Consider the following 12,705-nt stretch of genomic DNA (forward strand, 5'->3'; position numbering starts at 1 on the left):
GATCCCTGGGTCAGAAAAATCCCCTGGAGAAGGGAAAGGCAACCCACTCCAGTATTCTTGCCTAGAGAATCCCCATGGGCAGAGGAGCCTGGTGGGCTACAGTCCATGGAGTTGCAGAGAGTTGGACACGACTGGGTGACTAAGCATGGCACAGCTTAACTTTTAAACTCTTGACACTGCAATATCTTAATTGTATGCTATGAAATAATTACTCCTCTTTTTTTTCAATTTTCACTCCTCTCATCTGGGAGACCTTCCTTCAAACCTGAAATAATACTAGCCACATGAAAGTATTTTTCCCGAATACAATTTTATGGATCAGTGTTGCATGTTAGTCAAAGTAAGCATTAGTAGGAGAACACATTGATTTAATGGCAGAATTTTTAAAAGATTAAATACTCTGTCCAAAACTTGGGATATTTGGAGGAGAAAAACCTAAACTACTATTTTATGCACCAACTCTTTAATTGGTTAAGCTTAGATATTATGTTGATATACAATATTGAAGTAAAATTAAATTAGTTGAAGTAAATGTTGAGAAGTAAAACTACAAATCTCTCTCAGTCAAGAAAATATATAGAAAACTAGCAGTGGGTGTTCCTATAGTAATAGCTTATGTGTCTAAATAAGAAAGGGGTGATGCAAAAATGAACGATTATCCATTTCAAGAAGCAAAACAATGAAACAATCATTTTCCAATTTATAATAAGTAAGTGCTTTGGGAAATACCCTATTTTTATATAGCCCTAATTTCATTCAGTTTATCAATTAAATTGTTAAAAGTATTTTAATTGTGGCATTTAAAAATTTTCCATAATGACATATATTTGGTTGATGATCTTTCTCTAACATAGCAGCTAAATCAACCAAATTAACCATACACAATAGTGAGATAACACAGGTGTTATAACCATATCACTCTCATTTTTATGATCTTTGAGGCTTGGTCACTGATGTTTAAAATAATGCAAAAACAAGTAAATCTCTGACTATTTTTACCTGGCATTTCTTCTTTCTTCTACAGTTTCTGAGCTCTAGACAAGTGGAAACTTTGATAGAGAATGAAAATAAGATAGCACACACTCAATCATACCTTTTAGGCTAGATGCATTTTCATGATGGCATTAGAACAACTGCAAATGGCTTGTGACATTTTTATTACTAATCCTCTCTGTAGGTTAAGAGTATTTGTGAGTCTCAGCAGAATTAAAGAGCCTAAATACTTGATCTAAAGAATAAGATATACCATATTATAGAAAATGAAAGTGATTAATTAATTTTGTACGTATATATCCTTAGTCAAGCTATTTATTGTGTTGTATTCTTTTTTTTTCCCCCTTTTTCCTTTTCTCCACCTCTTCCATTCAGGAGAAAAGATCATGCGATTCAGCTACCCAGACATTCACTTTGATATGAACTTAACATATGAGAAGGAGGCTGAGCTGATGCAGTCTCATATGATGGACCAAGCCATCAACAATGCAATCACCTACCTTGGAGCTGAGGCCCTTCACCCTCTGATGCAGCACCCGCCAAGCACAATCGCTGAGGTGGCCCCGGTTATAAGCTCAGCTTATTCTCAGGTCTATCATCCAAATAGGATAGAAAGACCCATTAGCAGGGAAACCTCCGATAGTCATGAAAACACCATGGATGGCCCTATCTCTCTCATCAGACCAAAGAGTCGACCCCAGGAAAGAGAGGCCTCTCCCAGCAATAGCTGCCTAGATTCTACTGACTCAGAAAGCAGCCATGATGACCACCAGTCTTACCAAGGAAACCCTGCCTTAAATCCCAAGAGGAAGCAAAGCCCAGCTTACATGAAGGAGGATGTCAAGGCTTTGGATACCACCAAGGCTCCTAAGGGCTCACTGAAGGACATCTACAAGGTCTTCAATGGAGAAGGTGAACAGATTAGAGCCTTCAAGTGTGAGCACTGCCGAGTCCTTTTCCTAGACCATGTCATGTACACCATTCACATGGGTTGCCATGGCTACCGGGACCCACTGGAATGCAACATCTGTGGCTACAGAAGCCAGGACCGTTACGAGTTTTCATCACACATTGTTCGAGGGGAGCACACATTCCACTAGGCCTTTTCATTCCAAAGGGGACCCCTATGAAGTAACGAACTGCACATGAAGAAATACTGCACTTACAATCCCACCTTCCTCAGATGTTGACATACCTTTTTTTTTTTTTTAATATTGTTACTGTCATTAATTCTTATTTTGTGGACGCAGTGTCATTTGCTCTGCCTGATTACAATAAGGAAGAAACGGAAGAGAGAAGAGACAGGGGACATTGTTTCTTGACAGCTTGACTTGTTTATTGTGTGGGAATTTAAGAGCAGTTCATTTCTGCCATGCATAGATATAAGGTATATCATGCTTTGAGGGAAAAAAAAAAATCACTTGATTCATAAAGATTCATCTAAGGATTCTAATTTGCCACTGATGTTCAGGATTGTGCGAAGGCAGGAAAGATTAGCATTTTCTGGGTTGGACTTTCACAGTTTTAAATGGGATAAGTAATTTTATTGGTCAAAGAAGAATTTGGTTCAAAATGTAAATTGTTTTCCTTTTCCTCTAGAGATCATGGAACACACACACATTATTTTCCATGATAACTCCTTGGATGAGTAGTTGTTGTGGGTTCTATGTTTACTTCCCTTGTGGAATTTATAATACGGTATGTTGTACCCTGTACCATATAGCAAAACTTATAAACTACAGGTAGTTAAGGACAGCTACAATACATCTGAGGCCCTATGATCTTATTTTTCTAAACTTAAGCACTGTTTTTCCATAGTTTTGATGACTGGCATTTTATAGACACCCTGGCAGCCTTACTTTGAACACCTTTAACAAATAGTGTTTTTATCTAGTTTTCAGAATAACATATGGTCTAAGAGTGGCTAAGAGGCATTCAGTAGTTTTCAGAAGGGACCTCTACTTTTCTTAAATTTGTTTGGGAAGTTTTCTTTTACGGCTGTAATGTGATGGCAGCATAGTATACATATTCCTTTCTAAAAAGTATGCTTACGATTGTCACTTTATCAGCATTTAATCAGTGTTAACCAGTCAGCAGAAAAATATCGATATAATTAGGCTAACAGTAGGGGGAAAAAAAAAACCCACTCAGAAATCCCTTTTCTGGTATTTCTCTTTTCACTGGTTTTATTTTTCAAGCTTTGACCCCCCAGTGTTTTGTCCATAGTCTATTTATCTTTTATTCTTCTGGTGGAAGGTCTTAAATATCTTGCTGTAGGCTATTTCTTTCAAAATCTCCTCAGAGCAGTTGCTAATTTGACCCAAGTATGGTGACTTGAACCACATAAGGTTATGGAACTAGGGATATTTATTCTAGTATTTCTTCAATAATAATATTTACCACTTTTGGTACAAGGAAAAAGCAACTTCTTTGTAACCGGTGCATTACAGATAAAACAGACAAAAACAAAAGCTTATTTTTACCCTTCTTGGAGTCTAGAACGCAACCAAACCTCCAAGCTAAAGTGTTCATGTCCACCCTTTTCTGTCTCAAAAACATGAAACTATCAATGTAGATAAGCCCTTATGAATCTCGGTCCCTTACTAAAGAATTTTTCTTCTTTGAATTCATATATACGTTGCCATATTTCATGGACAGATTTTAATTTCATTTATATGGGTGTTCTCTTTTTTTTTCTTTGCAGTCTAACAGCATTAGAGGGGAGGAACTGAGTGAAGCTGATTACATTCACTTGTGGTGGGCCCACTTGGAGGGAGAATTTGCTGCTTGTGTTTAGAGAGGATAGGCCTGACCATGACTGGATTGTCTGATAACCATTTCTGAATGTTAAAATTACATTAAGCAGTAAGTGATAACTGCTCTAAAAAAATCATTCAGTGGGATGTTAAAACTGTGTTTCTTAGTGCAGAATGATGTGAGAATTAGCAACACTAGAGAACTATGATGGATAAATAGGTCTGGCCCCAATACTGTTCATCACCCATTTTCAATTTGCCATTCACTTGTGTAAGCAACGTCTAAGCACTGACACCACTAGAGCTAGGCAAAAAATGGTTACAACTCAGCTCTCTTTCACTGGCCCTCTGTGGCAATTATTTTTGGAGAAATACCCAAACTATTCCTTTACATCTCAGAGAAAGCACCAAATCGAAGATGTGAAATGTTTTAAATAGAATGTTAACTGTCACTTCTTTCCCTGCATGCTCTGGTGCATTACCACATTTTGAACATACAATGTATTATTCATAGGTGAAGCATGTCTTTGAGACTTACCCCATCTATCCCAACCACTCATATATAGTTGGGATTTCATTTTTTTTCCTTTTGGAGGGAGGCAAATAATTTAAGGTTAGTGATTTTGTGTTTTACTGTAATTTAAGGAAACATTTGGATGGCAGTCAATATGTTCATAATTTTGGCTATGTGTGAGTTTCTGCTGGCATCATCTATGAATTTTTTTCCTGCTTACTAATTTTTTTTTATCAGTGTATGAACAATCATGTACCTACCTGCCCAGGGATGAAACTGAATTCAGTGGACCTACAGAATTATAGATTTACCCCCTGAGGACAGTCCTAATGGCACTCTCCCTTTCTGATTCCATCTTTTTGAAAATCTTTTTTCAAAAAGTTGCTACCAGTGTATTACTTGTACTTTCTTAGCTTCATAGGAGGAACAACTAGGGATAAAGATGGCTTAGGGTGTGGCAGGGGCAAATGAGGACAAGGTCAATTCCAATGTGTAGGTTAGATAGAATTTTTGTGGACACAGTGCTTTCTGGGAAACTCTGGATGGCTATATTTGCATGTTTCTTCACAAAAGGAAATATGCAAGATGGTTGCACCTAAAAATAAATACAAGGGTCAGACACCAAATAAATCAAGTTTTACATAGCAGTTATATGCTCAGTTTATTTAGGTGAGATTTCACATTAGAGTATTTGAGGAGCATGAAAATGGGTTAGCCTCTGTATTTTCCAGTTTGGCAAAAATGCATCATGTTGTTTTGCCCCAATTTTGCCCAGAATTTTATGTCCAGCTCATGTTAAGAGATATGTATTGCCTCTCTCTAAAAGTGTGTCAATCACTTTTTTAAAGCCATTCTAATCTGGCTTTTTACAATAGTGAAAATAATCAATAAGCATATTGGAAGAGATTTCAAGTTGTCGAAACATTCTGTTGTGAATTTTCTGGAGGGACAAAATGGGAGAATGAGAGACTAGAATTCAGATTTGGCTAAAAGTAGGGACTGTTCCTCCTGCATACGTACAAGTGCTGTGTGCATATATTATAGAATACATACACGTTCATTCAAAGAAAATTCATGAACAAAAGAAATTAGAGCTATCAGGTGTGTTACAGGAGCCTATAGAGAGTTAAAATCATGATTAATAGCTGAGCAACTTAATAGGTTTACTTTATCAGACTGTATAGAGAAATATTAAAGCTACTAGTCTGTCTTCAGGAGTAGTCACAACTATTCAACTTAAACCTTGAGTCTTTACTATGTACGTCCAGAACAAATCAAAACAACGAATCAAAAAAAAAAAAAAAACAACTTCTAAGCTGATTTCGCATAACCTCTAAAGTGAAAGAAACACAAATTACTCTTAAATAGGAAGAGTTTCAACTTTTACTTGTTGGCAAATGGAGAAAGGCAAGGATGTTTTAGTGAGCTCGGTATTGTTTTTATTTATGGTTTTTGTGTTTTAGTCTTAGACGTCACAAAACCATGAAGTTTTTATGATATTTTATAAATGTTTGACAAAAATTACATCAGTGAAGGCATTTAGATGAAAATGATGTTTTACTTTGTTATCTTTAAACTGATTCCTTAAGGTGGATGGCAAAAGAACAGAAAAGTCTGCAAAAATACAAATAAAAAACTCTATGCTCCTGGTTTCAAGACAGAACTTAGATTATAGGAGGTATTGGTTACGTTATTTTTTAATTCTGAATTATTCATTTTACCAAAAGGGATATGTTACAATTTGTGATCATCTTTCGTTCTATTTTATATATTATTTTAGTAAATACCTGTATGAAAATTATTCTAAAACAGAAAATTCCCCAGAGGCAAAAGAAAAAAAGAGTGGGGGGGTGAAATTGAAGTTTATATATACAAAAGTTATCTTAGAAATGTTTTTAAACCTCCAGTTTCTGCAAAATAATTAAAATATACAGTAACTGGTCTTAAGATCCTGAATTTAATGTATCAAATACTTATAAAATTTATTTATGTTTGTGCCTTTTTAAAATTCATTGAGAGAGTGTTGGTTAGCTGTTTAGTTCTACAACACTTGTATTATGCATTTTTAAAAATCACTATATAATTCATTTTCGTGTTCTTAGGTCAAAACCATTAGAGGAATTTCCCATACAGAGACTTTCAGCTCATCTGCTTAAAGTAAAAGAAAACTTTGAAACCAGATGTTGCTATCTTTTTGGTTTGATAGTATTTCTGAATACCATTACAAGATTATGCAGGTAGTATATGAGGTGGAGGGAAATTGTAGCTGTGAATTGCATTATGGTATGGTATGTGTTTTTGTTTTGTTTTTAAGGAAGAATAAGTTCTAGTATCAAACAAGGCTTTATTAGTGGAATTTTGAATGAATAAAATACAGTATTGTTTTGGAATTTCACCTATAGTCTAGTGTTCTACTAGTCTTAGAATCTCCTCTTCTAACCTGTTAATGTTTTGTGGAATGATGTAAAGAAGCAGGCCACTAATTCTCCTTGAACAAAACAGAATTGAAGAGTCATATCATATTGCTATTCTCCAAAGCATAATCTCAAATGGTTTCCTACCATGGTTGTGTATTACTTGCAATGGATGTGTTAGAATATGACAGCTTTTAAAAAAAAAAAAAATGAGCTGCTTGTTATTCAAAGCAAATGTCATATGACCAAGAAGCTGTGATATGCCAGTGTTTCTTTTTATCATAGTGAATTGCTAGGCCAAATAATGACACCTTGAATATTTTTACATTTATTGCAGAAACCTAAAATTTTGGAATTTCCATAAGGTTTTTTATGTAACATTATATTTCTAGCTTTTTAGTTTTTCTCTTGCTGTACTGTAAGTTTGTGGATATTTTTCACACACACTCTTTGAAAATAAGTTCCTAATTCTGTTTATGGGGTTTTTCTCCCATAATATTGCATTTGTATATTTTCTGTATAAATTTATTGTGAATTAACCTTTATCCCATACAGAGTGGTACGTGAATGACTAGTTTTCTAAGATGTCCTTTTTATTGTAATATAAAATTTAGAGGCCCTCTGCTAAGCCACATAAAGTACAGCATAAAACTTCTTATAGGTTTAGATAAGCCAGTTTGCAGTTAATCTGGCCCTTTAAATTACCTCAAGTGACACAGTAAGAAAAGCTTCTTCAATGGGTGGAGGTCACTGATTCCCCAACTATGCACTTACCAGGATTCTACTTAATTTACTGGAAATGGATTTTTTTTTTTTTCATGAATACACTGTAACAAGGGAAAGACTCTGGGTTTTGATTTTTGTTATTCTTTTTTTTTTGTTTGTTTGTTTTTTAAGTAGTTCAGTTTCTGAAACTGTGATAAAACATTTTGACTTGTCAAGTATACTCTTGGATATTGAACATAAATCACGTCCCCTGGTGTATATCAAAATTCTTTGTGATCTCTTAAATTTTGCCTGCTTTCTCCACCTCCTTTCTTTTTTCTGTCCATGTTCCCTCCATCATAGTCTCTGCCTCTCTTTCCCCCTACTAGTTTGAGGGTGAGGTCAAGTTTTTATTTCCAGTTCATAGGTCTCTTAAGTCTTAATTTTTTGTGTATGATTTTTGTTGGCTGTATAATCTGCTGACATATTTTTATACTCAAGTGTAGTTTTCTATTTTTTTAAAAAGTAGTTGAATTAAAACGAGTAAGGTATATAACCCTTGTGTTACTTTCACTTTCAAATATTGGGTATCTAAAATATGACTTCAGAGATTATGTAATCATAAGAACATGATATGTTTCCTTCCTTGCTTGCTGGATTTTATGTTCTGATTTGGTTGTTCTCCTAAAAATGTGTGTTATGAGAGATTAGACAATTTTTTTGCAAGAATTTAGAAAGATGTTAAAAATCTAAAGTGAAAAGTCTTAACTATCTCCCAGCTGGGAGAAAATGCTTTAACATTACTATAATAATATTCCAGGTTTGGAGTGGGCTCTCCAGGCTCCCCATTTGCTCTTAATAGTTGAACCTTTTAGACCATGTGTTATTTGCAATCCCAGAGCGATTGCTTCTGCTACTTAGTTTAAAAGATGTTTTTCTTTACTTTCTGTACAAGTGCAATACTTTCCTTGAAGTCTTAAAAACGATGGTTATTTTTCTTATTCTTTCTTTAGTTAAAGACAAAAAGAAACCCTTGCAAATTATGGTATGTTAAAGGACAAAACAAGCAAAAAGAAAAACACACCACAGTGAAAAGATTAGAGAATGTGGAAAGCACTGGTCTAATCTCATGGTATCTTTATTGAGACTAAATTTTTGTTGAAATTAGTAATCTTTTGCCTGAGAAATGTATCCTAAAGTTGAAATTCTTAGAGACTGAATTTTTTTTCTTGTCCAGTGTTTTAAATTAAGAACCTAATATTTTTTTTTATTTCTCTTTTCTCCTTTGGAAATGAACTTTAAAATAAAAGTAAAGCACTTAGCTCAATTTTAAACACTTATCACCTATTGGAGAAAATTTTTAAGAAATATTTGGAGCACTCCTGTTTTCATACAACTTAAGTAAGAGATATTTTTCATATCCTACATATTTATATGTAGTATTCTGATTTTCTTTTTTTATATCTGTGTCCCTGTAGTAAAACTGCTGTAATGTAAATACATATTTTGTTTAAAAAGATAACATTTCTTTGGCATTTTTTTCAAAGGCAGTTACTGCATTTGTACAGTATATGTCTTGGCCATTTTAGAATTTTTTTTTTTTTCTTTAACAATACCAAAGGTAATTAGACTACTTTAAAAACTAATTGCTTGACAGTTTCTAGGATATTTTAAGTTTTAGAAGCGAAAAAAAAAAAAGATAGGTCAAACCAGTAAACCTCATTTTTTTTTCAAACTAATAATTTGGGAAAATAAAAACTATTGTTTAAAAAAGATATAGATATATATATAAATATATATGTAAAATTAAAATTCCAGACCTTGTATGTCAGGTTTGCTCAGTATAATGTAGTTTTTTTAAGGCTCAAATATCATACCTCAGAAAATGAGGTTTACTATGGAAATACTGAAACAGTCTTTGCAGTTGTGTGACAAGTCACCCTGCTATATACCAATTTGGAGACCTCCGCTAACAGTTCTATCACTGCAGACTAAAATGTGGGACTTGTATTTCATTTGTTTTTAATGCACACACATACATGTTCTGTGCATGTATGTGGGTATTGTGTATACGTGTATGAGTGTTGTAATATGCATGTGTGAGTGTGTGTTTGTATGTGAGTACAACTAAAGAAGCTGCAGAAACTTTGTAATACTTTGTGAAAAGGATTATATTATAAAGGTTTGTACTGTCTGAGTGCACAGCTACTGGAATAAATTTAGGGAATCTCAGGAACAAGCATATAATTTGTCCAAGATTTATTTCTTCTCAGAAGTGTAAGTGCAGTTTTTAATTCTGTATATTATTTAATATTTTACCAATAAAATAAACTTCTGACATAAAAAGTTTGCTATAAAAACTTTCTGGTGAAAATTCTGTACACAAGCACATTGTTCAAATACAGAAAACTGTATTCAACTGTGTGTTGAATCATATTAGGCTTTAGTTATCACTGCCATTGAATATATGCGTCACACTACCTGACCCAGAGATGTGGATGCATGAAATCAGAAATCTCCATCACTACTGCCTAGTTACTAGAGCAGAGAGCAGAATAACCTACGTTTGTTAAGGATGACATCTCTTTTCAGGCAGATTTCATACATATGATTTTACCCTAAAACAAATCTTAAAATTATGTATGTCAGAGCCTATCCCCTATTTATAGAAGAAAAAAGTAAACCCTGAGGGAAGAAAGCTGTGACTTGCTCCGGAGGACAGAGTGAATTACACAGCAGTGCAAGTAATGGTCAATCACCATACTCAAAACCAGCTTTTCTTAGGAGTCAGACCAAGAAATCAAGGATTAAGTCATAAAGATTGTTCAGTCACATTGGCAAACATGGGTTGTCTGTTCTGCTTCATGTTTTACCACCATTGCATGAGTCATAATTGCTTCAGATTTTACAAATATGGTTTGTTTTAACACAAGAAGTTTGTTGTTACAAATGTCTCCATAACTGGAAATGTAAAAGAGCACATGTGATTATAAGATCATTTTATTGAGCTTTAGCTATCATTTATCCCCCAAGCCATGTTAAAGCTCACCATCACATTTGAGATGGCTATTAGAATTTTCATAAGTATTATAAGTACTTAAAACATAAGTATTATAAATATTTTAAGTGCTTCATAAGTATTATAATTTTATGGATATTTATCACATTCCCCCAAAATTTCACTTCCACATGCCACAGACAAGGAAAACTACAAATTCAAGTGAAATATTATTTCATTGACCAACTTTTCATCCAAAATACTAACTTTTAGAAAAATAAAAAAGATGAACTTAGTAAATTACTCCCAGCGTTAACTTTATGAAGAATTCCTTCAAGATCAGCCAGAAATGTTAAATTCTCTAGGTATTGACAAAAGCAAAATGAAAAAGGCTTTTTAAGCCTGCCATTTGTTCCTGGTTTTTCTATTGCAGTAGCATCAGAGAAATGATAAATAATTGAAATCTTGATATGCTTGTAAGACTTTTTATCAACACGCTCAAGCCCAAAGGTGCGCGCCACCTGGTGAAGGAGCTTCATTTTTAGCATTTTAGCAGCTCTGACTCTTGCTATTAGGGAGTACTAAGATGGATCCATGAAACATTCAACAAAACCTCATGTTTTGTTAATAGCCCTAACAGTTTCCCATGTGTTTTTTGGGTTTTTTTTTAACTTCTCTCTGGAGATACCAACAAGGATAACAACTGGTAAAACTGAATTTTGCTCCTCTTCTGTGGTTTGAGAAAAACCTTGAGGGAGGTGCTTCCATAAACTAGCGTATCAGGCAGAGAGGAGGAATTGACTAACAGGATAAAAGTGAAAGTGAAAGTGAAGTCTCTCAGTCCTGTCTGACTCTTTGCGACCCCATGGACTGTAGCCCGCCAGGCTTCTCCGTCCATGGGATTTTTCAGGCAAGAATACTGGAGTGGGTTGCCATTTCCTTCTCCAGTGACAAACAGGATAATGTGCCCATAATTCCATATTAAAATGGAGAAAATGAAAGTAGATCCCAGAAAATAGATACATGCTCAGTCTGAGAAAAACAGCCTTTTTCTTTTGGTCTTTACTGCTGCTCTTTCATCCCAGAATGTGTCTTAGATCAGACCAATTGCTTCTAGCTTGAAGTTTTGTCAGGCACAGGACAAATCCCTCAAAACAGTAAAAACATTTACTGCCAGTATTGGTGTTGAGTTGTTTGTTCTAGAAACCCTTAAAAGAGCTGTATGAGCCGGATCATCTGACCCGTTGGAACAGATGCAAAGAAGCAAGATTTTTAAATGCACAGGAAGAACCAAAGAGAGAAATGAAGTAAGGTAAAGGTATGTGTCTGGGGCTCTTCTGGGCCTTGGGTAAGCCTATGACTAAAGAAACAAGAGTTATGCAGCATAGTCATGGTGCCTGAGCTAATGGAAATTGGGATCAGAATCAGGTTGTCTCCACTGGGAGGGTTTTATGAAATCCCTTGATGGGGAAGGAGGAGAATTTAACCAAGAGGGAATGGGAATAAAGCCCCTATTATCTCAATGACCTGGCCCATGTGTTGGTTCTGGTTTGGTGGATATAAAAGCTGAAGAGATGGTGACCCACACAGCTTTTGCAAATGAATGGGAAAGTTTCTAACTCTAATATTACCCATTCAGAAATCAGAATGGGGAGACCTGGGGCATTTGGCTGTTAGAGCAGTCAAAGTAGACTTGTTTCTTGGAAGAGGAATATCCCAGTGTAGGGAGTAAGTGGCTTTTTTTTTTCCTGTCCTATTTTTTTCCTTCACTCCCTGTTTTTTCTCATGATGTCACATAGTTCATCTAGATCTCTTTCCAGCTTCTTTCTCACCTCCCTCCTCATCTGTGTCCACAGCTCCCTCCTTATCTGTGTCTATACCAACCTTTTTTCTCTTTCCCTCCTTGTCTCAAATAACCTGCTGTACCATTTGATACCTTTTCTTCATCCTGTCACAATTCTAATTAATCTGAAGTACAATCACTGTTTAAAATCACTTTTAATATAAGTAATTTAGTGCAAACAGAATATGAGTTTTAACTGTGCCTTTAAAAAATACTTTAAAAATTAGCACAGTTGTAAATGGCTTTATCTAGTTTACTCTCAAAATTATCATGGAAAGTGTCATCTACCTGGTATTTTATTAATAATGAAATAGGTTCAGGTTAGTTGTGATTTTGTTCATAAACACCCCCAATAAGTGAAAAAGCTAAAACTAGTCCAGCTATACTTAGTCCAGTGTTTCATTTCCAAAAGAGCATTGTTCAGCATTTGATAAATCCCATTCATAAACAGGAACAATAAATTTACAGTGTGAATATTTGTG

At 34.8% G+C, this 12,705-nt stretch overlaps 1 protein-coding gene across 13 annotated transcripts in view; it reads left to right on the forward strand.

The window, feature by feature from the left end:
* The window catches only part of IKZF2 (IKAROS family zinc finger 2), a 176,174-nt gene extending 166,446 nt beyond the window's left edge, over positions 1 to 9,728 (forward strand). For all 13 annotated transcript variants that reach the window (XM_061148827.1, XM_061148826.1, XM_061148822.1 and 10 more), the window contains one exon: positions 1,369 to 9,728. In XM_061148827.1, the coding sequence (XP_061004810.1) occupies positions 1,369 to 2,093 (725 nt within the window). In that variant the 3' untranslated portion in view covers positions 2,094 to 9,728. The remainder of the gene's footprint in view (positions 1 to 1,368) is intronic.
* Positions 9,729 to 12,705: the final 2,977 nt, after the last annotated feature.

This window comes from Dama dama, chromosome 8, assembly GCF_033118175.1.
Source record: "Dama dama isolate Ldn47 chromosome 8, ASM3311817v1, whole genome shotgun sequence".
Lineage (NCBI taxonomy): Eukaryota > Metazoa > Chordata > Mammalia > Artiodactyla > Cervidae > Dama > Dama dama.